This window comes from Mytilus californianus, unplaced genomic scaffold (genome assembly GCF_021869535.1).
Source record: "Mytilus californianus isolate M0D057914Y unplaced genomic scaffold, xbMytCali1.0.p SCAF_7, whole genome shotgun sequence".
In the NCBI taxonomy this organism is placed as follows: Eukaryota; Metazoa; Mollusca; class Bivalvia; order Mytilida; family Mytilidae; genus Mytilus; species Mytilus californianus.
The window spans coordinates 115,594,559-115,622,185 of NW_026262723.1; the positions used below are offsets into that span (position 1 = coordinate 115,594,559).

Consider the following 27,627-nt stretch of genomic DNA (forward strand, 5'->3'; position numbering starts at 1 on the left):
TAAAGTTGGAATCTTTCTGGTAGCGGGATGAACCTTCACAGGGACAACATGAAACCACTCAACAGTAGAATGAAATCGTCTCGTTATTAAAACTGTTGTAATATATTATAAAACAACAAAATGTAGCTTTTGGATATATCGTAAACTTAAAGATGACTTCAATGTAAAGATCGATATGAATATAATGAAAGTAGGATGGAGTGTTGGCAAGAAGAAGTTATTTCAACTGCAAATGTCAACAAAGTCATGCATGGCACATCTAGAGGTTACACAACGTGTAAGGTCTTCGTGGAGTATAAAAGTATGTCTAATATTATTTTCATAAAATTGTTGCTTCAATAACATTAACCACATTTGTGAGTTATTCGTTTTTGAGCTTTTAAACACATGACCTGCAGTCATTCATTGTCATTAGCATGATTAGTGGGTTGATCCCAGTTTATAAACATAGTTTACAAACCTGCTCGTGCATTTTTCATTGTTATTCAACGCAAAATAATTATCTAAGAGACCTGGGACGATCTCATTTCACAAAGGTTTTCTATTGTCTACTTACTGGCACTTTTTACAATAAGGCAGAGCGTTCGATTGAGGTAAAACGTATGCCGTAATAGAATACAGTTGAACCATGGTCGAAGTCGTAAGTTAAGCTATTAGCCCTCCTTCCCTTTTTTTCTTCAACGGTAGACGAATGTCAAATACAAAACGTCATGAATTTACAATCAATAACGGCCACTATAAGTAAATGAGATATATGAACTTTTTTGTAAATAAGTTCCTATTGCAGCCAACATCTCCCGGTTCGAGACAAGTTAGTATTTCCACTTACATACCGTTTGATTATTGACCGGGGATATTAAAGCAACCAAAAGCACGTTGAATCAAAAAAATTCTAAAATTGTAAATTATGGTATTTTGCTGAGTGTTTTCCCGATCCTATTTCGGACCCCCTGATTTTAAGAAGGCGTATCTAATTAGTCATGCCCGATTAACTTTTAGTAAATTGAACCTCAACTTAAAGAATTACACCAGGTAAATAAGTTCGAGGTACAATAAGTCAGGCCTCGACAATAACTTTATTTTCAACTTGTCCAGTAGGACAAGTACATACCAAAACTTACTTGTCCGAATGAAATTGTAACTTGTCCAAAAAAAATCTTTATAATAACCTTTTTTGCATTTTAAGTTGATTCAAGGAACAAAATGAATTAAAACAATAGAACAGAATTTGATTTATATCTTTTGAAATACTTTTCAAAAATATGACTCGAGAACAACTGAGTCTAGTCATGTCACAGGACTTAGGTTCTAGTTTTCATTAATGCCAAAGTAGACTCTGCACATGAGGCACCGTCTGATAGGCTTGTCAATGTACACTCATTGGATTTGTATCCTGGTTCTTTAAGTTTAAAAAAGTTTATTCAAATGCAATCAATAAAAAAAAAGATGAGGTATGATTGCCAATGTGACAACTCTCTGCAAGAGACCAAATGACACAGAAATTGACAACTATAGGTCACCGTATTGCAAGTATTGTTTTTTTTCTACATATGATCAAATATAATTCATGAATTTTATGGTTAATAATTTCTTCATTTTTATTTAAAAAATATTTTTGTTAAAAAAAATACCGGTAAGGTATTCATTACAATGCAACAGAACAAGGTAGGAAAACGAGGTACTGATTTGTCTTGGTCCTGAAATGTCTCCTGGGTTGCCAAACTGTCTATTAATCATGTCTATTAAATATGTCTCCTACGGTGCCAAACTGTCTATAAAACTTAGAGAGGAATCGTTTTGTTTCTAAGGTGGTGACAACTGTCTTGTAAAGTTACCTTATCTACAAAGCGCATCGCTTATTCGGATCAGTAAGACTGGTTTCCGAGAATAGTATACCTTTTACCTGTTAAAAAGTACCTGACAAAGAACCTGTTTTTAAATTATCGATTGCAAGTAAACATGTCAAATTAATACTTGTTGTTATCTTCTTTTCTTGTTTTTTGTTTATGATTACTTTTTCATCAAAGTTGGATTAAATTTATTTTCTGCAGAATAATTTTACTTGTCCCGTCGGACAAGCTTGATATAGCTTTTACTTGTCCGACCTTTTTTTCCTCTGGTACCGGACAATCGGACAAGCGTTATTGTCGAGCCCTGGCTAATCTTTCTTGTTGTTAACACATTTCAATCATTCAACTCGTGCGTAGATTGTATTTCCCTCTAATGTTTTTAACGTATGAATAGCGTGAAATTTCCACTACACCAGTCATCGGAAATACATTCCTATTTCGATCAGACAAAGCTGCGCATTTATATATCCGATAGGCCAAGCGAACGCACCCAAGACAAGGATATACTGTGGGACGGGAGAGGTCCAGACATGTCAATATCTCTATACCCAAGTGAATCATTTTGTTTTGAATAAAAGGATATAAAGGTATACATTAATGCGACAGCAACACAAGACACAGACAAATCAAAACATTAAGATTCAACATTCAGTTTTTATAGAAAGATGCGTATACAGAATAAAAAGCTCAAAACCGCCCCATGACTAAATAATAGTTATACGGAGTTAATTCAATAATATTTACCGTCAAATATTATGTATCCCAAAAGGCACATTTGATTTAGTATTATCTACCGTCAAAGGTATCCCAACAATCACAAGAAGTGTTTGGTCGAAAAATTTCAACTGCCTAATTTTAATTTTGATCGGTGAACATTTAAGAAGTTGTACTATAAACCAGTAGAAGAAAAACACTGTATAATATACATGTAACGGTAAATTAATTATGATAATGGATGACGACCAGCAGCAAATAAAATGAATATTCAGGACGATAACATGTAAATATGATATGAGTATTAACCCCGCTTTTTACTAGACTGACACGCTGAGTCGTTTTTTTTAACGTGTAATTTTACAAGATATTAGTTCGCAGTAAGAAAAGTCACCCGACCCGGACACATTTCCGACTCTGAGCTCTTACTCTATGATGCCAGGTGTTTAGCGTTGAAATAGCAAATACCAATTTTAACGTCTTGTTTGGCCCGGTCGGGATTCGAACAAACGACCTTCCGCTCTCGAGGCCAACACCCTCACACGATACCAACCAGGAGAGAATATCATACCCAAAAAAAATCAAGTAAAATAAACAAAACAGTTTCACAGAATTCTCACAGTAACTAAAGCGAGCTAAAAGTATCTAACCTAAATTGGATGCGTGAAATGATATTTCAAACTACACGTAAACATCGATGATCGACTTCAGAGAAGATTTCATGGATCAACGCTCTCTGTAAATTAAAAACTCTTGCACCAATTATTTGAGTGGTCCGAATGTGGCCAGCTGTTGCAAGTCTAAATTTTTGTCCTTATTCAATATACCCTCATTTTCCAGTGGCATTTTAAATATTCACGTCCAACCTCACTGTTGACCTCCTATTGCACGACTTACCCATTGTATTTTTAAAAATCTATTTGTTATAGTGATGAACATGCATGAAATATTTGCCACTGGACGTAAAGCAAACAAAAATCAATCAACTTCATAAATTGTTCCATATATGTACTTAGCACACAAAGACAAGATCTTGTAAAATGCTATAATGTACAATTTCCATTTAAATTTTTATGGGTTTTTGGGTTTTTTTATGCCCCCGCCGTAGCGGTGGGGGCATTAAGTTTTACCCTTGTCCGTCTGTACGTACGTACGTACGTCCGTCTGTACGTCCCGAAATTGGTTTCCGTTCTCTAACTTGAGATTGCCTTAACCAAATGTTATGAAACTTATACACAATGCTTATTACCACAAAACACAGATCAAGTTTGAATTATGGTGGCGTCACTTTAACCGTTCTAGAGTTATGCGCCTTTATAAATGGAAAAATTGCAAAATTTTTAGTTTCCGTTCTCTAACTTAAGTTTGCCTCAACCATATGTTATGAAACTTATACACAATGCTTATTTCTACAAAACACAGAACAAGTTTGAATTTTGGTGGCGTCACTTTAACGGATCTAGAGTTATGCCCCTTTATAAAAGGAAAAATTGCAAAATTTTTAGTTTCCGTTCTCTAACTTAAGTTTGCCTCAACCAAATGTTATGAAACTTATACACAATGCTCATCACCACAAAACACAGATCAAGTTTGAATTTTGGTCGCGTCACTTTAACTGTTCTAGAGTTATGTCCCTTTATAAACGGAAAAATTGCAAAATTTTTATTTTCTTCTAAATATCAAGTTATTTTTTAAATTGGAGTTATCTTCCTTTGTCCATGATTATAGTTGAATCAACTGCAATCAATGCTTTATACAATGCAATGTTTAATTTTGTCTTCCATTGATAAAACACAGATCAAGTTAAATTTGGGTAGTGTCACTTTAACCATTATTGAGTTATGCCCCTTTATAAATCAAAAGATTGCAAAATTTTGGGTTTCCATTCTGTAACTTAAGTTTGCCCCAGCCAAACATTATGAAACCTATACACAATATTCATTTCCACAAAACTAAGATCAAGTACAAATTTTTTGTTTCCGTTTTCTAACTTTAGTTTGCCTCAACCAAATGTTATGAAACTTATACACAATGCTTATTACTACATATAATACAGATTAAGTACGAAATTAGGTGGCGACACTTTTACCATTTATGAGTTATGTCCCTTTATAAACATAAAAATTGCTGAAGTTTTTAGTTTGTCTCAACCAAATGTTATAAAACTTATACACAACTGTTCTAGAGTTATGCGTGTTTACAAATAGAAAAATTGCTGAATTTTTAGTTTCTGTTCTCTTCTTAAGTTAGCCTCAACCAAATGTTATGAGACTTACACACAATGCTTATTACCACAAAACTCAGGTCAAGTTCAAATTTGGGTAGCGTCAATTTTACCGTTCTTCAGTTATGTCCCTTTATAACTATATGATATGCAAGCGGGGGCATCATCTGTGTCCACATGTGGACACTATCCACATTTATTTTTCTTCAATTTATTACATTACTGACTGCCTATAAAAAAGTTTTAAATACTTTTTACTATGCTTCTTATCTAATGTTTTAATACGATTTATAACATATGATTTCTTTGTCAGGCAAGGATAAAACTAAGAAAGGTAAAGTTTTTTCATGTGTTTTTGCTTCATTTAGACAAGAAAAGGGAATAACGGACGACTAGCATAAAAGAGTTTGTTTTCATATAATTCATTGAACTTGCGAAAATATCTCAACTCAACACGTTTTGATCTGACCAGTGAAACCTTGTTGATGCTATATATGTTACAATTAGGTTTTTTAATACGATTTTATTCAATGAAGTTTGCATGCATAGTTTTTATTTAAAAAAAAAAACAAAAAAAAGAGATCTATTAATTAATTGGACTGAACAGACAACACTAATTATTTTGCATTCGCATGTAACGTAGTGTTGGCAAATTACAGAATCAAAAACAAAATGAACATTTACCGGTTGAATATTGTGAAGGGCCTTATACGTCTAGGTCTGTTCGATTAGAAATTCTGAAACAAGCAGTTCAAAAAGTTAATTGTCGGAAGAATTTACTTACTGTTTACTAAGATCTGGTCTTTACGAATCTATTTCATGATTACTGACAGATTAAAAACATCAAATATATATATAACAAGACGTTGTTGTGCAGAATTTTCATTGGTCAGTTATAAATGAGGTCTGTATAGGGTTTTGATTGCCTCATTTATTAAATAAGAAATCGTTATTTCGAAAAGTTGGATTCAAAAATATGAATTTACCCCCTAAGTTTGTAAAACTATCATTTGGTGTAATTTTAATGCTAACAAATTTATAATAAATAAATAATTAAATGATGTACTGCCATTTAATCGGTCCGTTTACATTGCAATTTGGTAACTGTTAATTGTACATATCAGTCTGAGTACTGTTTAACTATCAATTAAGTTGAACATCTTTAGACTCGTCCAATTCAGGGGAATTAGGTTTCTGCAAGTGCTTTTTGTGTATTTTTCTTATGTTTTTGACGGTTTGTAAGTCAGTAAAAGTTCAATGATTAAGTTTATATTGACATTAAAAGACCTCCTCACAAGAAGGGCTGTTCAAATCCCCTCGCCTTCGGGCTCATGGATCTGAACATCCCTTTTTGTTCGGAGGTCTTTTAATATCAATATTAACTTATCATTGAACTTTTACTATTACTAAAAGTTGCCTTAATTTTCTAAATATTAACTAAAGGGATATCCGATAAACTGACATGGCTTATGAACACAGAAGATGAAATCATTATCACTGCTATTGGTATTTTAGGTTCATCATAACAAACGGACAAATATGGCTGTATTTACATGCCAAAAACTACTCTTAGTACAGACTTACCTGTCCAGTTGGAAAAGTTTTAATGCCTGGCATCCACTAGATATATAAAAGTTAAATGCATTTTGTGTTTCAGAAAGATAAAATCTCTTTTGGATTTTGATGGCCATTTTTTTCCTTCATGCAGAAGGTGTAAAAATTAACTAAGTTGTAATACAACTTTGAGATGCTCCCTCTCAGGTAAAAACTGTATTGAATTGTATTGATTGTCCTTGATTGACATGGACAACAGGTATCTACACAACTATAGGTGAGTTAAAGGGTTTAACTGAGTGGATAGTATCAAAGTAATTCAGATGTTTGTTTATTTTTGTCGAGCCTTCGACTTTTGTCGAAAAAGCGAGACATAGCGATCCTACATTCCGTCGCTGTCGGCATCGTCGTCGGCGGCGTCCACAAATATTCACTCTGTGGTTAAAGTTTTTGAAATTTTAATAACTTTCTTAAACTATCCTGGATTTCTACCAAACTTGGACAGAAGCTTGTTTATGATCATAAGATAATATTCAAAAGTAAATTTTGTAAAAAAAAAATTCCATTTTTTCCGTATTTTACTTATAAATGGACTTAGTTTTTCTGCCAAGAAACATAACATTCACTCTGTGGTTAAAGTTTTTGAAATTTTAATAACTTTCTTAAACTATCCTGGATTTCTACCAAACTTGGAAAGAAGCTTGTTTATGATCAAAAGATAGTATCCAGAAGTAAATTTTGTAAAAAAAAAATTCCCATTTTTTCCGTATTTTACTTATAAATGGACTTAGTTTTTCTGCCAAGAAACATTACATTCACTCTGTGGTTAAAGTTTTTGAAATTTTAATAACTTTCTTAAACTATCCTGGATTTCTACCAAACTTGGAAAGAAGCTTGTTTATGATCAAAAGATAGTATCCAGAAGTAAATTTTGTAAAAAAAAAATTCCCATTTTTTCCGTATTTTACTTATAAATGGACTTAGTTTTTCTGCCAAGAAACATTACATTCACTCTGTGGTTAAAGTTTTTGAAATTTTAATAACTTTCTTAAACTATCCTGGATTTCTACCAAACTTGGAAAGAAGCTTGTTTATGATCAAAAGATAGTATCCAGAAGTAAATTTTGTAAAAAAGTAAAAAATAAATTCCATTTTTTCCGTATTTTACTTATAAATGGACTTAGTTTTTCTTCCAGTTAACATTACATACAGTCTGCACTTTAAGTTTTTAAAACATTTATTAGATTCATAAACTATCCTGGATTTTTACCAAACTTGGACAGAAGCTACTTACAATCAAATGATAGTATAGAGAGGAATATTTTTATTAATTTTTTTCCTCATTTTTGTTGAGCCTGCGATTAACAGCAAAAGTAGGCGAGACACTGGGTTCCTCGGAACCCTTACAAATTTTTATACCTTCTGCAGAAAGGAAAAAAAATGCCCATCAAAAACCAAAAAAGATTATATCTTTCTGAAACACAAAATGCATTTAAATTTTATATAGCTAGTGGATGCCAGGCCTTAAAACTTTTCCAACTGGACAGGTAAGTCTGTACTCAGATTAGTTTTTGATGTGTAAATACAGCCATATTTGTCTGTTTGTTATGATGAACCTTAAAAATAGTTAATATAGTGTGGCTTTCCTGTCTGCTGACAGACACAATTAAGGGGGCTGTGTGAGATACTATATTTTGTATTTTAAATCACACAGCTCCTTGAAGAACAGTCCGTTGACGTCTGTTGCAGTAGGAAAACCTATTACTTAAATTAAAGATTGAGCAACATTATGAACCCTTACAAATACTGGAGTGAACTCGGATGCTCTGGAAGAGATGCAGGTCCCGCTACAGCATGTACAGTAGCACTTGGCACTTATCTTCTTACTCATTGCAAGCAAAAATATTGTAATAAATTGCATTCTGTAATGTCACAATCAAGGAATTGCTTTTACCATAAGTGGAACATATCCTTGGTCGTGAAGTAAAATATATTCCTGGTCATCTCCTTGATATTCCTTAACCATGTTAACAGTCAAAACCTGATGACATCTGTTAAACTTTTATCTTTTCCATTATGAACCAACCTTACACATAGTTTCAAAACTTTCTTTTACAGCTTTTCTATAAAAGCATGCAAAGCAAACCTTTGATCAACTTGCTTGCTATGTTTGTTTGGATGTTTGTAAACAAAAGGTAGGTAGTCTGTTTCAGTCTGTTTACTATATAATGGAATTTGATTGGACAATAAACATTAACTTCATTGCATGTCAATTTTTATTGTCCAATCAAATCCCAGTATGTATAAAACAGCCTGAAACTCCGCCTATCTATTGTTGGCAAACATCCAAGCAAACATAGCAAGCAAGTTGATCAAAGGTTTGCTTTGCATGCTTTTATAGAAGAGCTGTAAGATGCAACCATCTATCAAAAGTGATTTGTTAATTCTTTTATCCCTATTGTTTATGCTAAACAAAATGTATTTGTATATTCATGATATTGCCATGATCACATGATTTATTTTTTTCATTATAGTTGGCTCAAAGGACTGCTTCATCCAAAGCACAGAATGTATTAAAAGAATCAAACCATGTTGAAGAAGAGAGAGTAAAACCAGATATGACCACTGTCCATCAATCTATCCTAAATCAGGGATTATCGTTACATCATAAACATTCTAGTACACTTGTTCATCTTAATGAAAACTTACTGGATATCAATGGTCTACAGTTACAGGATACTGTTATAGATAATCCAAAATGGCTGACTCCAGAAAAACTTAAACATATACAAAATGAATTGAAACGAGACAGAAAGGCAGAAAGCCCAGCAAGTAATATAGAATCACTTGTAGATTGGACGTGGCATGAACAGAAAATTGATTATTCTAAACTCTTACACCATTATTTAATGTTATCAAAGATCAGATTGACAGGTAATGTAATGTAACCAGTAGTCCCTTAAAGCTTAATGACATATATATATATAAAGTATGAATGTAATTTTGAAATTATAAAAATTTTAGGAATATAACTGTCTGAGCCAAGTCCTTATTAATAATAAGAACTTAATGCTTGAAAATGCTTGCACATTCAATTGGTACATATATTTGTTGGTACATTATGGACTTTGAAAATTTTTTAAAGCTCAAGTTTTTCACATATGTACCTTATGTACAAATGTTTATATGAAGACAGTGTTAAGATAAATGTCTTGTCCATGTGTAATTTGTGGTTTCAGGTCTGGTTGTATTTACACAGATGGCTGGTTTTGCATGTTTTGTTCATGTGTAATTTGTGGTTTCAGGTCTGGTTGTATTTACACAGATGGCTGGTTTTGCATGTTTTGTCCAAGTGTAATTTGTGGTTTCAGGTATAGTTGTATTTACACAGATGGCTGGTTTTGCATGTTTTGTCCATGTGTAATTTGTGGTTTCAGGTCTAGATGTATTTACACTGATGGCTGGTTTTGCATGTTTTGTTCATGTGCAATTTGTGATTTCAGGTCTGGTTGTATTTACACAGATGGCTGGTTTTGCATGTTTTGTTCATGTGTAATTTGTGGTTTCAGGTCTAGTTGTATTTACACAGATGGCTGGTTTTGCATGTTTTGTTCATGTGTAATTTGTGGTTTCAGGTCTAGTTGTATTTACACAGATGGCTGGTTTTGCATGTTTTGTCCATGTGTAATTTGTGGTTTCAGGTCTAGTTGTATTTACACAGATGGCTGGTTTTGCATGTTTTGTCCATGTGTAATTTGTGGTTTCAGGTCTAGTTGTATTTACACAGATGGCTGGTTTTGCATGTTTTGTCCATGTGTAATTTGTGGTTTCAGGTCTAGTTGTATTTACACAGATGGCTGGTTTTGCATGTTTTGTCCATGTGTAATTTGTGGTTTCAGGTCTAGTTGTATTTACACAGATGGCTGGTTTTGCATGTTTTGTTCATGTGTAATTTGTGGTTTCAGGTCTGGTTGTATTTACACAGATGGCTGGTTTTGCATGTTTTGTTCATGTGTAATTTGTGGTTTCAGGTCTGGTTGTATTTACACAGATGGCTGGTTTTGCATGTTTTGTTCATGTGTAATTTGTGGTTTCAGGTCTGGTTGTATTTACACAGATGGCTGGTTTTGCATGTTTTGTTCATGTGTAATTTGTCGTTTCAGGTCTAGTTGTATTTACACAGATGGCTGGTTTTGTATGTTTTGTTCATGTGTAATTTGTGGTTTCAGGTCTGGTTGTATTTACACAGATGGCTGGTTTTGCATGTTTTGTTCATGTGTAATTTGTAGTTTCAGGTCTGGTTGTATTTACACAGATGGCTGGTTTTGCATGTTTTGTTCATGTGTAATTTGTGGTTTCAGGTCTGGTTGTATTTACACAGATGGCTGGTTTTGCATGTTTTGTTCATGTGTAATTTGTGGTTTCAGGTTTGGTTGTATTTACACAGATGGCTGGTTTTGCATGTTTTGTCCATGTGTAATTTGTGGTTTCAGGTCTAGTTGTATTTACACAGATGGCTGGTTTTGCATGTTTTGTTCATGTGTAATTTGTGGTTTCAGGTTTAGTTGTATTATAATCATATGAAGATGTGGTATGATTGCCAACTCTTCTTCAGAGACCAAATGACATAGAAGTTATAAATACATATATATTTAGTTCATGTGTAATTTGTTGTTTCAGGATTGGTTGTATTAACACAGATGGCCGGTTTTGCTATAGCACCAGGTGCATTTGACCTGTGGACTTTTATGTTTGCCACTGTGGGTACATCTCTTACCTCAGCCTCAGCAAATGCCACTAATCAGGTACAGTCTATAGTCTTTGAGGATTGACAACAAATGCCACTTAGATTAATCAAAAAAAAAGAAACTGTTGATCTTAATTAAAATATGTTTTTAAAATAATGTCACATTTATTTACTTATAAAAGTTCAATATTAAGTTTTAAAATTGAAAAGAAAATATATTAAAAAACTATTAACATTTTTACTGATAATTTCTAATGAAAATATTCAAAAAAGATAGATTTTTTTTTTTTTTTAAATATTCAACAAAAGAACGTTTTTATTTTATTTTTATTGTGACATTTTTTTCCTGTTTCCCTTATTGCATATAAACTTGACACACCATTTTTGCCTGTACGACATACTGTATGCAAGTTTTCTATGAGTTTTTTCCCTACAATCATATTTTAACATCCCAGTCAAATCAAAACAGTTTCATTCATAACACTGTAGTTGAAACTGACAATAGGACACTATTTTTTTATCATGTTAATAATTGACAAATTATGCTATTTTTAACTTAACCAACTATAGACATGATAGATGTACATATACTTATTATTTCTATTTAATTTAATTTTATTAATTGTAAATATCGCAGTAATTAAATGCACAAATTCTGTCAAAACTCTAAAACAAAATTTACCTGAGACAGATTCCATGTAAGCCTAATTTAATGCAATTACCATGGCCAGTACCCTTAACTGGTAATTTAATTGTAAGTAATACCTTGTGTATTAATCAAACCACAGGTGGTATAATGAGATAGTGGGCCATCATGGTGGACATCAATTTTATGTTCATTATTAGAGTATGTTTGAGGTCATACTGTATGCAAGTTTAAAGCAATTGTGTTGGTGTATTTGTGTGGAGGATTTGAATTGTATAAGTTCAAAGCAGTGTTGTTTGTGTATTTGTGTGGTTAAGTGATTGCTACAATGACCTTTTGCTATAGCAATTACAGATTTCATAAGGTCACAGATAATTATAGATTATTTCTAACAATTGAAGTATTATATATGTTTATATTTGTAGTTTTTGGAAGTCCCATATGACTCGCAGATGAACAGAACAAAAAATCGAGTAATTGTACGAGGATTTTTAACGTGAGTTTTATTTTAGGAGTAAGGGCTGTACCATTTAACATAAACAAACATGTTCCCCAGGGAAGGCAATTTCTAAATGAGGTAACCGCCAAAAGTGGTAAATTTAGAATTTCGCAAACATTTTCAGTACATTTGGCACCCATCCATAGTTGTGATTGCAAAATGCCTTCCTTGGGTCCCATGTATGTTTTAATGGAACAGCCTTAACCAGATATAACATTATTATTAGTTGTATAATGAAATATAGAGTTTTGATATGTGACTTTGTGTGTTAACATTCAGCTTTGATATATATATTTATCATATACAAGTACTTAGCATTAATATGATAGATTTTGCATATGTGTAATGAACGGAAGTACACAAGCCATAATTTCCCACCCGGGGTGATAACCCATATCAGGGGCGTCTCGTGCAAAAAACCCATAACAGTGCCTCTCGTGCAAGTTACTTCCGGTATTTCCGGTATCGTATGTTTACTTTTCCATTGTGGCGTCAGATATTTTTAATTATGACGTCAAAATTTTACGGGAACTTTTGGGATGTCCAGTAATGGCGGACAAATAGCGATAAGGTTTATTGGATCCAGTGGTAATCTGTTTGTTCAGAACCAGCTGTTATTGAAAAAAAGATGTTAACATGGCTAAATCTGATGATATAAATTTTTAAAATGATGCTAGTTTACAATTAGTACTTGCTAACAAATGCCATTGACAATTATGAATCATCTCATATAGTACAACATGTAGTAATAATGATCATAAAACTGTAAATACTTCCTCCATGCTTCCAGCTTCCAAATTTTTATACGACCGCAAAAAAATTTTTGTGGTCGTATATTGGTATGACGTTGGCGTCGTCGTCGTTGTCCGGCGTCGTCGTCGTCCGAAGACTCATTAGTTTTCGCACTCTAACTTTAGTTTAAGTGAATGGATCTCTATGAAATTTTACCATAAGGTTCAATACAACAAAAGGAAGGTGGGGATTGATTTTGGGGATTATGGTACCAACAGTTAAGGAATTAGGGGCCAAAAAGGGGCCAAAAATAAGCATTTTCTAGTTTCCAGACAATAACTGTGGAACGGTGTATGGATCTCTCTGAAATTATACTACAAGTTTCCATACGACAAAGGGATGGTTAGGATTTGCTTTGAGGGGTTATGGCTCAAACCGTTTAAGAATTAGGGGCAAAAAAGGGGGAAAAACAAGGTTGTCCTGGTTAATGGACAAATACTTTAGTACAAAACATAATTTAAAGCAGTGTAAGGGAGATAAATCAAATACATCATTGAAATTATCTCCCTTACACTGCTTTTAAATTATGTATAAAGTAATGGTTAATGAACAATTAAGATAATTTAAAACAGTGTAAGGGAGGTAATCCAAATACAACGTTTTGGTTACTTCCCTTACACTGCTTTTAAATTATGTTTAAAGAAATGCATATTTATAAAGGAAGACCAGTAAAAATATCTGCAAATGTTGCATCTTTTTTTTTTACAAAAAAATCCATATGAAAGATTTGACACTATATTTTAAATTCTATTATAAAATAGATTAAGTTAGCACTATGGTAAATTTAACTGGGTAATTATGGTTTGGGGAAAAAAATGGGGGGGGGGGGGGTAAAAAGAAATTGTGGGGGGTCAATTTTTTCTCATTTCAGATTTCAGAAATTAAAAAGAATTATTCTTCAAATATTATTTTTTTTTCAAATTTCAAATATTGAAAAATTTCAAGAAGTAATCTTTAATTGCACAGTATGGCGCATTAGATTTGTAAAATCTTTGACCACATTTATTTATTTGTTATGCCGAATCTAACGATGTATTTAGATTTTTAATTTTGGATCCAGTTTTCAAATTGGTCTACATTAAGGTCCAAAGGGTCCAAAATTAAAATTTGTTTGATTTCAACAAAAATTGAATATATGGGGTTCTTTGATATGCTGAATCGAAACATGTATTTAGATTTTTGATTTTTGGCCCAGTTTTCAAGTTGGTCCAAATTGGGGTCCAAAATTAAACTTTGTTTGATTTCAACAAAAATTGAATATATGGGGTTCTTTGATATGCTGAATCTAACCATGTATTTAGATTTTTTATTTGTGGACCCCGCTATCAAATTGGTTCATATTGAGGTCAAAAGGGTCCAAAATTAAACTTTGTTTGATTTCATCAAAAATTGAATTATTGGGGTTCTTTGATATGCCAAATCTAACCGTGTATTTTGATTTTTAATTTTGGGTCCCTTTTTTTAAATTGGTCTACATTAAGGTCCAAAGGGTCCAAAATTAAACTTTGTTTGATTTCAACAAAAATTGAATATATGGGGTTCTTTGATATGCTGAATCTGACCTTGTATTTAGATTTTTTATTTGTGGGCCCGCTATCAAATTGGTTCATATTGAGGTCAAAAGGGTCCAAAATCAAACTTTGTTTGATTTCATCAAAAATTGAATTATTGGGGTTCTTTGATATGCCAAATCTAACCGTATTTTAAGATTTTTAATTTTGGGTCCCGTTTTTTAAATTGGTCTACATTAAGGTCCAAAGGGTCCAAAATTAAACTTAGTTTGATTTTAACAAAAAATGAATTCTTGGGGTACTTTGATATGCTGAATCTAAACATGTGTTTAGATTTTTGATTATGGGACCAGTTTTCAAGTTTGTCCAAGTTGGGGTCCAAAATTAAACTTTGTTTGATTTCAACAAAAATTGAATATATGGGGTTCTTTGATATGCTGAATCTAACCATGTATTTTGATTTTGGACATTGGACCATAATAGGTAAATTAAAAAAATTGAAGTTCTTAGACCACATTCTTTCTGTGTCAGAAACCTATGCTGTGTCAAATATTTAATCACAATCCAAATTCAGAGCTGTATCAAGCTTGAATGTTGTGTCCATACTTGCCCCAACTGTTCAGGGTTCGACCTCTGCGGTCGTATCAAGCTGCGCCCAGCGAAGCATTTTATTAATGTTTCAAAATGCCTCTATAGGAAATGGTACCATAATATATATGGAGGTAGTGATGCTATTGTTGGACAATGATAGTGTATTTGTTGGATTCATGATTTAACTTCTTTAAAAAGTTTTTGACTGTTTTAGTTATTTCATTTGTTTATTTGCCCTACATAAAACAATTGTCGGAAGTATATGATAAAGAGATTAATACATGGCCTTTTCCACATCGGTCCGGGTATCATCCCTCGACCCATATCAGCACCTCGAATACGTCTCGGGCTGATATGGGGGTCTCTGGATGATACCCGGGACGATATGGAAAAGGCCATGTATTAATCTCTATATATAGCATGTATAGTTGAAAATTTATATGCCTGTATGAATCAAAAAGTTGTATATATGTCAATTATGTCAATGAGACAGCAACATATGGTCATCAACATTAGAAAAGTGTCTACATACACATGATACACCACCATACACATGATACACCACCATACACTTGATACACCACCATACACTTGATACACCACCATACACATGATACACCACCATACACATGATACAACACCATACACATGATACACCACCATACACTTGATACATACACATGATACACCACCATACACATGATACACCACCATACACATGATACACCACCATACACATGATACACCACCATACACATGATACACCACCTTACACTTGATACACCACCTTACACTTGATACACCACCATACACATGATACACCACCATACATGATACACCACCATACACATGATACACCACCATACACATGATACACCACCATACACTTGATACACCACATCAATCTATAAATTGTGTCCAGACAAGTCAAAGTAGCTAGTGAATAAAGATAACAAGAGACTTTTGAAAGATCTGCCATAAACATGTACACTAAAGTAAAAATATTAAGACATAACTTACTAAACTTGTTTGAAAATATATAGGTCAATTTCTGAACTAGGGAATTTGTTATTCCAGCAGGTTCTTTGAGCAGGAAACAGTCTTTTGAATTTTGTGTCCCATGGAACAGTTATCTTTAGACCACACTACTTGTTTCCTGCCCCCTTCAGTCTGATTATATTTCACAATACATGTACTTTAATACATGTTCAAATATCATGATTCAGTCATCTCCTTTTATTAGCTCACCTGACCTGAAAGGTCAAGTGAGCTTTTCTCATCACTTTGCGTCCGTCGTCCGTCGTCCTGCGTCCGTCGTCCATCGTCCGTAAACTTTTACAAAAATCTTCTCCTCTGAAACTACTGGGCCAAATGCACCCAAACTTAAACACAATCATCATTCAAGTATCTAGTTTAAAAAATGTGTCCGATGACCCCGCCAACCTACCAAGATGGTCGCCATTGCTAAAAATAGAACATAGGGGTAAAATGCAGTTTTTGGCTTATAACTCAAAAACCAAAGCATTAAGAGCAAATCTGACATGGGGTAAAATTGTTCATCAGGTCAAGATCTATCTGCCCTGAAATTTTCAGATGAATCGGACAACCCGTTATTGGGTTGCTGCCCCTGAATTGGTAATTTTAAGGAAATTTTGGTGTTTTTGGTTATTATCTTGAATATTATTATAGATAGAGATAAACTGTAAACAGCAATAATGTTCAGCAAAGTAAGATTTACAAATAAGTCAATATAACCGAAATGGTCAGTTGACCCCTTTAGGAGTAATTGCCCTTTATAGTCAATTTTTAACCATTTTTCGTAAATCTTAGTAATCTTTTACAAAAATCTTCTTCTCTGAAACAACTGGGCCAAATTAAACCAAACTTGGCCACAATCATTATTGGGGTATCTAGTTTAAAAAATGTGTGGCGTGACCCGGCCAACCAACCAAGATGGCCGCCACAGCTAAAAATAAAACATAGGGGTAAAATGCAGTTTTTGGCTTATAACTCAAAAACCAAAGCATTTAGAGCAAATCTGACATGAAGTAAAATTGTTTATCAGGTCAAGATCTATCTGCCCTGAAATTTTCAGATGAATCGAACAACCTGTTGTTGGGTTGCTGCCCCTGAATTGGTAATTTTAAGGAAATTTTGCTGTTTTTGGTTATTATCTTGAATATTATTATAGATAGAGATAAACTGTAAACAGCAATAATGTTCAGCAAAGTAAGATTAACAAATAAGTCAACATGACTGAAATGGTCAGTTGACCCCTTTAGGAGTTATTGCCCTTTATAGTCAATTTTTAACAATTTTTCGTAAATCTTAGTAATCTTTTACAAAAATCTTCTCCTCTGAAACTACGTGGCCAAATTAAACCAAACTTGGCCACAATCATCATTTGCTTATCTAGTTTTAAAAATGTGTGGCGTGACCTGGTCAACCAACCAAGATGGCCGCCACGGCTAAAAATAGAACATGGGGGTAAAATTCAGTTTTTGGCTTTTAACTCAAAAACCAAAGCATTTAAAGCAAATCTGACATGAAGTAAAATTGTTTATCAGGTCAAGATCTATCTGCCCTGAAATTTTCAGATGAATCGGACAACCCGTTGTTGGGTTGCTGCCCCTGAATTGGTAATTTTAAGGTAATTTTGCTGTTTTTGGTTATTATCTTGAATATTATTATAGATAGAGATAAACTGTAAAAAACAATAAATGTCGGCAAAGTAAGATCTACAAATAAGTCAACATGACCGAAATTGTCAGTTGACCCCTTTAGGAATTATTGCCCTTTATAGTCAATTTTTAACCATTTTTTCGTAAATCTTAGTAATCTTTTACAAAAATCTTCTCCTCTGAAACTACTGGGCCAAGTTAATTATAGATAGAGATAATTGTAAGCAGGAAAAATGTTCAGTAAATTAAGATGTACAAACACATCACCATCACCAAAACACAATTTTGTCATGAATCCATCTGCGTCCTTTGTTTAATATTCACATAGACCAAGGTGAGCGACACAGGCTCTTTAGAGCCTCTAGTTCATATTGACAATGATTTTCACATTAAACCTGTATTCACCTAATATGCTGAGGAAAGAGTTTGTCAGTTAATCATACTCTTTATGCTCTACCAACTTGTTAGAGTTCAAAGTTCATGTCTGATTTAAAGGAAAATATAAAACTTTCTAAGTGTTCAAGGAGAGCAAGCTTCATTGAGTAAGAGTTTGTTGATAATTTAGATTTGAGTTAAGGTATCACACATTGAATGATTTATTGAACTATTCCCCATGTCCATGTGTGTTTATGTGCTTGAATCCTTAGAGATGTGTTAATGAATTGTATTACTACATGTACTAGATGAGAGCATTTATTTTGTAATTGTTATATTTCTTGTTTCAAAGTTACGCCAAAAAAAAAATATGTTTGATGTCTTTAATACTCAAGTGTCCCTCCCATTTAATCAATAGATAACAAAAGGTACATAGAAGCTCATGCATTATGATTTAATTCATTGGATGATGAGACATACTTAAGTTTCATTTAAAAATAATATTATTTTACTTTTGAGTGTATGTTTAATGAAGTTATATTTTTTTTTTAACACATGAACTTTTTTAATTATTTTCAGACCAGCACATGCTTTGTCATTTGCTGCAGTTTGTGGAAGTCTTGGAGTTGTGACATTATTTTTTGGAGCTAATCCTCTGACAGCAGGCCTTGGAGCCTTCAACTGGATCTTATACACTGTGGTTTACACTCCAATGAAAAGAATGAGTATAACTAACACATGGTTTGGGTCCATTGTAGGAGCTATACCCCCCATGATGGGCTGGGCTGCTGCCACAGGTGCACTGGAACCAGGTAATATCAAAATCTTAATTGGGCCTTGTAAGGAGCTTTACCTTTTACGATGGGTTGAGCTGCTGCCAGAATTGGACTTACCCAAGTTTAATCAGTCCATGAGTTTTTGACAAGATGGCATCTGTAGGAGTATTACTTTTTTATGCTAAGTTCACTTGCTGTAGAGTTGAACAAAATAAAATCAACACACATGTTAAGTCTGCGAAAATTAGGCATTAACATATGAACTTCTGTTCGGTGTGAGTCAAGGCTCTGTGTTGAAGACCGTACTTTGACCTATAATGGTTTACTTTTATAAATTTTGACTTGGGTGGAGAGTTGTCTCATTGGCACTCATACCACATCTTCTTATATCTATTATCATCAGTGTGTATTAAAATAATCAATGTCTGTATATAAAATGGCTACTTTCAAGAAAGTTTTTGTGGAACAATTGACAAGTGACTGTCATATTCGTGGCTTACTTAAACTTCAGCCACATTGCAAATAAAAGCAATGGGTTAAATAAAGTTTTATGGTAATATACAGAAACAAAGAGATGTGGTAAAAATTGCCAATGAAACAACTATCAACCAAAGTTCAAATGATGAAAATATAAGCAAGTATAGGTCACTGTACAGCATTTCAGTTCTAATTTCCTATGATTTTTTAAAGGCAGTGCTTTAATGCCTTTCTAGTTGCCGTGTTAATATTTCTTTCCGCGATATCCAACTTATCTACGTGGGGGGTCATTTAGCTCCAAGTAGATCCGGAAAATGTTGATTCTCTCCTCTTCTTATTGTGGTATAAAATGTTTTTTGTCTCATTTCATTTACATTGGGAAATAGAGAAACGATTATTGTGTTTTGTTAGTTTTAAAAACTTTTGATATATTTGTATTTTACATTATAAGCAGTCAACCGATTGACAAATTAGAATTATTTGAATTCCGTGTGGAAAGAGGTCGGGTTAAATTCGAGTGTTATCTGCAATCTAGATGTTTATAAATCATTTCAGTCGTTGATATAATAATTAAAGGTCGACTGAACATGAATTATATTATACAATTTAAAGCGCATTTCTGTTTATGCACGCGAACCCGTCTTACGTTATTGTTATTTCGCAGTTATATAAAGTAGCAAATTATCGTTCCTGAATAGGTGGCGCCGTGGTAGCCGATCCTGTATTTCAACTTCCGGTTTCTGCACTGTGCAACTATTACAGTTGCATTTTTAATTAACGATGCCAAGTACTTGTTGTTATGTACCTGGATGTCATTTAAGAGGAGGACATGCATTTCCAAATGACTTAAAAAGAAGGAAAAGTTGGATCAACACCATGGCCCATACGTAGATTGGACGAGAACACGATGAAATCGTGGAGTCCATCTCAATCAGCTGTTGTTTGCAAGGCACATTTTACTGAAAAAGACTACGTGCAGGAAACTATTCATGGTAAAACTCTATTTTCTTTTTAAAATATATAGTTATATATGTAATCGCCATGCGAATAAACGAAAGTCAGTTTACAACCGCAATTATCGTTTTAGAATAAAAGGGGGTGGTTAATTCAAGACGTCATAATTTTTTGGATTACGATTCAATGTGATCTGTTTGAGATTTTTTGGTGCTTGCTACAATTATAATGATTTCTTACAAGAGGTATATCATACTGAGAATTATTTTAGCAGTAATTATGCTTATGTAGTAATGACAGGAATGCATAAGCTATGCCTCATAGACTTTCTAGAAAAATATCAATGACAATGTTAACAGGAACAAAACAATGACATGCTCTCATCTATATTATAGTTATTTAGGTACAAACAATGTATGTTTGTTGCATACGTCTCTCATTGTTTGTCCTTTGGATTTACATAACATACATTTTGATGTACATTGAATCAGGCTAACATAGTTTTATCCAGATTGTAATGAATAAATCTAGTTAATATTTTGCCAGGTTACGAGTACAAAGGAATTATAGTTATCTCGTACCATTGTAACTCGTACCAATGTCAACTCGTACCACTAAACAAAAACTCGTTCCAATGCAAACTCGTACCACTGCTAACTCGTACCACGGTAAATTCATACCATTGTAAACTCGTACCAACTTATTTAAATGCATTCAAATGGTGTTTAATGATGAATATATACTTTAATTTCACTTGATACCTCTGTAAAATGTATATAATTTGAAATTGCAATAACCAATTTGTAGCTAATTTTCCTTGTCTAATTGGATAGAGAAAACCGTGGCAGATTGGCCTTGTTGTCTCCCTTGAATAGACTCTTTTTTAAACTTTTACTGACAACTATTTGATTTAATTTTTAATCATTCCAAATCAGTAACATTGAATAGATTTGGGTATTTTTCTATTGTTTCTAAAAGGAATTTTCTTTAATGAAAGAATTTATTGATTGTGTTTTAAAGGTTTAAAATTGTTTATGACCGACAGTTAGAAAGTATGAAATTTATTTTTATACAATATTCAGCACATTTCAGCAGAATATGACCATGCTTATATGATTATACAAGTTGATTAGTTAAAGATAAAAAAAAACAAGTTGATTAGTTAATAATCAACCAATAATCACACAATCAAAGGAATTTAATATATTTATTAGCATGGTAATTAAGAAATTACATTTGTATTTTTGTCTAAGTTTTCATTAAAATCTGGTATAAATTTCAAAGATATTTTAATTTTTTGTATAAAGCTTAAAAAAAAATAATCATAAAACATTCGTATTTTTGTCTAAGTTTTCATTAAAATCTAGTATAAAATTCAAGTAATTCAACTTTTTTTATTTAGTTTACCAAAAAAAAAATCATAAAACTTTCGTATTTTTGAATATATTTTTAATGGTACGAGTTTGCAGTGGTACAAGTTCTGATTTGTACGACTTCCCAGTGGTACGAGTTTACGTTGGTACGAGTTTACGTGGTATGAGTTTACAATGGTACGAGTTAACTTGCTTCTGTACAAAGTATGCATTGCTAATGGAAGTTCATTTATTTATCAAAAAACTAATGTTTTATAACCTTTTTCAGGGCACAAACCCACAATACAGAGACTTGTCTACTGCCAATCCCAGCCTATTTTCCTGGACCAAGCAAGAGACTGAATCGTCCGCAAAAAGAAAAATCAGGGCAGTTTCCTGTGAAAACAAAAGAACTAAACTTGATGAATATTGTAGTAGAAATCTAGAGGAAAGTTTTGATTGTAAAGTTGGTTTTCCTGAAGAAGTAATTCATACTGCAGACAGGATTTATGACTGTCCACCACCAACTGCCGAGCTAATGTTGAGCTTCACAGATGGAATTACGCAAACACCATCAATGCCTATATTTTCAGCAGAGAATTTTGAAATGAAGACACATGACACAGCCATGCATTTTTATACCGGTTTAGAGTTGTATACTAAATTTTTATTTGTTTTGACCACACTTGGTCAAACCGCACATTGTTTGAGATACATATATTTTCAAATTGCTAGGGTGTCATTTGAAAATCAGTTTTTTTATGACTTTGATGAAATTGATGTATTATACAACCAACTTTGAACTGTCTAGATTCTAGATTGAAACTAATGTTAAGAATATTGTGTAAACATGGATTGTTTTTATGTCTAAACAGTGGCGTGAGGCTAACACTTGGCCATTTAGTGGTTTAGTCAGGTATTTTTCGCCATCCAACTTAGAATTAAAGTTTCCTACAACTTGGATTATTATTGACAGCACAGAATATCCCGTGATAAAACCTAAAGCTCCTAGAGCTCAGGCAACCTTTTCATCATATAAAAACAGAAACACTGAAAATACTTGTATGTTCGACACCTGGTGGTTTAGTCAACTATGTCTCTAATGCATATGTTGGTTGTACCAGTGACTGTGAAATAGTTGAAAGATGTAGAATAGTTCAATTATGTGATCCAGGTGACAGTGTGATGGCAGACAAAGGTTTAAATGTGCAAGATTTGTTTGCTCACTTTTTTCAAAAAAAGAAACAGAATTAGTTCCAAAACTCTTATATGGGATAGAAAAGTCTCCAATTAACACGTGCACATAGAGCTAATTATTGGACTTGGCAAAACATACAAAATTCTAATAAATCCTATGAATGGAACTGAAACAAAACTTTCATCTGAAATAACATTTAGTTGTTTTATGTTGTGTAATTTTAGAACTTGTATTGTGCCAAAGGATGCATAAATAAAAGTGACACAATGAAGTTTGTTCTGATATATATATATAAATATTATTTACAATTACATGCACATGTAAATTGTAATGCATATAAAAATAAGGAGATGTGGTATGATATTCAGTGAGTTTATCGAACCAAAGTGCATAAGAAATGGGTTAAGCAGTTACAGGTGTTATTGTCACCATACAATCTCCAACAATTAGAAAAACTTGTACCGTGTAAAAAATTTCAGAGATCTTACAACTAAGTTTTGTTGTCTCACCTTGACCATGTTGACTTTGGTGAATTGTTTATATCTGTTGATGTAAATATAAAAAAGAAGATGTGGTATGATTGCCAATGAGACAACTCCCCACAAGAGACCAAATGACACAGAAATTAACAGCTATAGGTCACAGTACGGCCTTCAACAATGAGCAAAGCACATACCGCACAGTGAGCTATAAAAGGCCCCGAAATGACAATGTAAAACAATTCAAACAAGAAAACTAACGGCCTAATTTATGTACAAAAAATGAACGAATAACAAATATGCAACACATAAACAACGACAACCACTGAATTACAGGCTCCTGACTTGGGACAGGCACATACATGTACATACAGAATGTGGCGGGGTTAAACATGTTTGCGGGATCCCAACCCACCCCCTAACCTGGGACAGTGGTGTAACAGTACAATATAAGAGCGAACTATAAAAATCAGTTGAAAGAGGCTTAACTCATCAGATGGATAAATACAAATACAAGTGGACGTGGCCGGGTAGTTGTACATCCAAACAACAAAAAGACACTAAGTACAGATCTGAGAGTACTCGCATTTACTGACAGCTAGTTCAAAGCCACAAACAACTGATAAAAAAATCTTGCATCTAAGACTAAATTATCAATCCGTAAGCTCCCTTTAGAATTTTATAAATTTTAGATTTTACATTTCTGAGTTATGGGGTTTTATTCATTAAAAAGGGGAGGATTTTCCAGTTTTTGGACAACAACTCAAAAATGCTTTAAGCAGTTCGCATGAAACTTTGGTGAATTATTTATAGCTATTGATGTAATCTCCCTATTGATTTTCATAAATTTCAAATATGACATTGAGAAGAAATTGAACTTTATTTGTTTATAGTCTGGCAACAGATTTATTAAGTATTGCGCAACAGCACTGTATTGCACAACAGCAAGAAATCTTTAATTGAATATAAATTCAATTCATATAACGGATTTCAAGTTCTTTGACTACATTTATTCAGAAACTATAATATGTCAAATATTTAATTACAATCCAAATTCAGACCTGTATCAAGCTTGAATATTGTGTCCATTTTTGCCCCAACTGTTCAGGGTTGGACCTCTGTGGGTGTATCCAGCTGCGCTCAGCGAATCAGTTTATTACTTAATTAAGAACTCCTTTTTGTTGAGCCTGCGACTTTTGTCGCAGAAAGCTCGACATAGGGATAGTGATCTGGCGGCGGCGTTAGCTAACTTCTTAAAAGATTTATATTTTAGAAGGTGGAAGGTCTGGATGCTTCATACTTTGTATATGGATGCCTCATGTTACGAAGTTTCCGTCAGTCACATGTCCAATGTCCTTGACCTCATTTTCATGGTTCAGTGACTACTTGAAAAAAAAGTTAAGATTTTTTGTAATGTTGAATTCTCTCTTATTATAAGTAATAGGATAACTATATTTGGTATGTGCATACCTTGCAAGGTCCTCATACCCGTCAGACAGTTTTCACTTGACCTCGACCTCATTTCATGGATCAGTGAACAAGGTTAAGTTTTGGTGGTCAAGTCCATATCTCAGATACTATAAGCAATAGGTCTAGTATATTCGGTGTTTGGAAGGACTGTAAGGTGTACATGTCCAACTGGCAGGTGTCATCTGATCTTGACCTCATTTTCATGGTTCAGTGGTTATAGTTAAGTTTTTGTGTTTTGGTCTGTTTTTCTTATACTGTATGCAATAGGTCTACTATATTTGGTGTATGGAATGATTGTAAGGTGTACATGTCTAGCTGGCAGGTGTCATCTGACCTTGACCTCATTTTCACGTTTCAGTGGTCAAAGTTAAGTTTTTGAGTTTTGTCTTTTTTTCTAATACTATATGCAATAGTTAAACTATATTTGGTGTATGGAAATATTTTATGATCTACATGTCAGTCACGCAGGTTTTTTTTTACCTTGACCTCATTTTCAAGGTTCATTGCTCAGTTTTAAGTTTTTGTGTTTTGGTCTGTTTTTCTTAAACTATAAGCAATAGGTCAACTATATTTGTTGTATGGAAGAATTGTTAGCTGTACATGCCTGCCTAGCATGGTTCATCTGACCTTGACCTCATTTTCTTGGTTCATTGGTCAATGTTTAGTTTACTTGGTTAATGTAAAGTTATGTGACAGTTGTAATAAAGCTTTATATTTAGGACTATCAACATAATATCAAATGATTAGTAAAGAAGGCGAGACATTTCAGCGTGTGCACTCTTGTTTCATTCATAAATTACTTTATACTTGGAAATATAATTTTGCTTGGAGTTATAGTTTCTAAAAAAAGTATTGTCATTGAAAGAGTTGACATGTTGCAATGTACATTTATTCTACATAGTTCTATGGTACCAAATCAAAAGTTTATATTAAAGAAAGAAGTCAAAGGTTTCCCATCATAGTTTAGTTACATACATTTTTTTTGTACCTGAGGTCGTTGAATATAGATCATTATATAAATAAGGAGATGTGTTATGATTGCCAATGAAACAACTATCATCCATACATTGTACTTACCAGTAACAAACCACATTTGCAAAGTTGAATAAAATACAGTTGATAACATGATTTACTTATTACTTAAAAGAAAATGCCAAACTATTTTAAAAAGTATTTGACTATAAACATAGATAAAAAAGGTACAAACTGGACATAATGCACTAGTTCATAAACAAGTGAGAACAATCGCCTTCATATAGTGCTCAGAATATGACATTCATAAAACTTGTTCAATATCATTAGAGAACTCTAAATCTTAAATACTGAAAGCCACCTCTGATAAGTACAATGTACTATGCAAGATAATGATATAACTGGACTAAAAATACACACAACCTGTAATTAACTGCCTTTACAGCGCTTTCGCGCTTTGATTTATGACTGGTATTGGTACATTATTTAAAACCAAATAGACCAACCTCAGCATGAGTCTTTGCGAGAGCTCGTGTTTGTCCAAAAACATGGCAAACTCACTCGTATATTTTAAATGTCCCTGATCAGATCTAGACCAGAAATTACTGTATATTTATAAGGGTTCTTGTACATGCAGAAAATCTTGCATTCTCCCTTACAAGCTTTGTATTTAACATCCCTTATCAGATTAAACTTGAATATGTACATGATTTGTAAATCCAAAAAATCTAAGCTGGCCAGACTAATAAGAGTATTAATGAGAGTACACAGCCACAACACAAAATCTTTTTATAAATATACGTGTAAGTTGAAATGGTTATAGACATGAATAAAAATGTTAATCAAACCCAGCATGTAAAAAAAAAAAGAAATGTAAAATCTATTTTTATAAATTTTGATGAAAGCTCTCAAAAAAATATCTTTTTGTAAAGATTTACCCGGTAACTTAGATATATTATATTTTTCAGGGGCATGGTTACTAGGAGCCATATTGTTTGCCTGGCAGTTTCCACATTTTAATGCTTTAAGTTGGAATCTTCGTCCAGATTATTCCCGTGGTGGTTACCGAATGATGTCTGTGATTAACCCTGACCTCTGTAAGAGGGTAGCGATGAGGTATTCATTTGGAATGATTGGACTATGTCTTTTAGCACCAGTTTTAGATATAACAACATGGACGTTTGCATTTGATTCATTACCTTTGAATGGGTATTTCGCTTATCTCGGATGGCGATTCTATCGTGATGGTGACAGTAACTCATCAAGGAAACTTTTTAGATTTAGTTTAATTCATATTCCAGTTCTTTTGATTCTGATGCTTATAAGTAAGAAACATAAAGACGATTCTGAACCAAGCAGTGATATCAAACATTTAACAACAAAGTTGACAGAATATATAAAAACAATTTCCAAATATACTAATAATTTATAGTATTAGTAATGTTTTTGTGAAGTGTTTTTAAAATGTCAGCCGATTACAGTGTAGTGATAATGTGATAGTTTAAGGATTACTAGTGAAAGAGTATGATACAGGGAAAATCTTCTTATAGGTTTGTGCATCCTCTATTTCTCAGGACTTGTGTTCCCCATTTCCAATCAAACAATCAAATCATTTTAAGGTGTAAGAAAATGAGTTTTTATATATCTGTGCAAAATTAAACTTTCATGTGTAACATTAAAACTAGAAGAGTATGATACAGTATTATTACAGTAAACTTCCTTTTTTATACGACCGCAAAAATTAAAAAATTTTTGGTCGTATATT

The 27,627-nt window shown here is 33.1% G+C and overlaps 1 protein-coding gene and 1 long non-coding RNA gene across 2 annotated transcripts; both read left to right on the plus strand.

The window, feature by feature from the left end:
* Positions 1–17: 17 nt before the first annotated feature.
* LOC127707544 (protoheme IX farnesyltransferase, mitochondrial-like) lies at positions 18–27,582 on the plus strand. The gene is made up of 6 exons (XM_052212138.1): positions 18–301; positions 8,877–9,276; positions 11,023–11,147; positions 12,161–12,231; positions 18,764–18,996; positions 26,831–27,582. The coding sequence occupies exons 1-6, from the start codon at positions 176–178 to the stop codon at positions 27,292–27,294; spliced, it is 1,419 nt and encodes a 472-aa protein (XP_052068098.1). The 5' UTR covers positions 18–175; the 3' UTR covers positions 27,295–27,582.
* Positions 19,646–23,212, plus strand: LOC127707558 (uncharacterized). Its single transcript, XR_007984958.1, has 2 exons — positions 19,646–20,429; positions 22,033–23,212. It is a non-coding gene; the product is annotated as an uncharacterized LOC127707558 (long non-coding RNA).
* Positions 27,583–27,627: the final 45 nt, after the last annotated feature.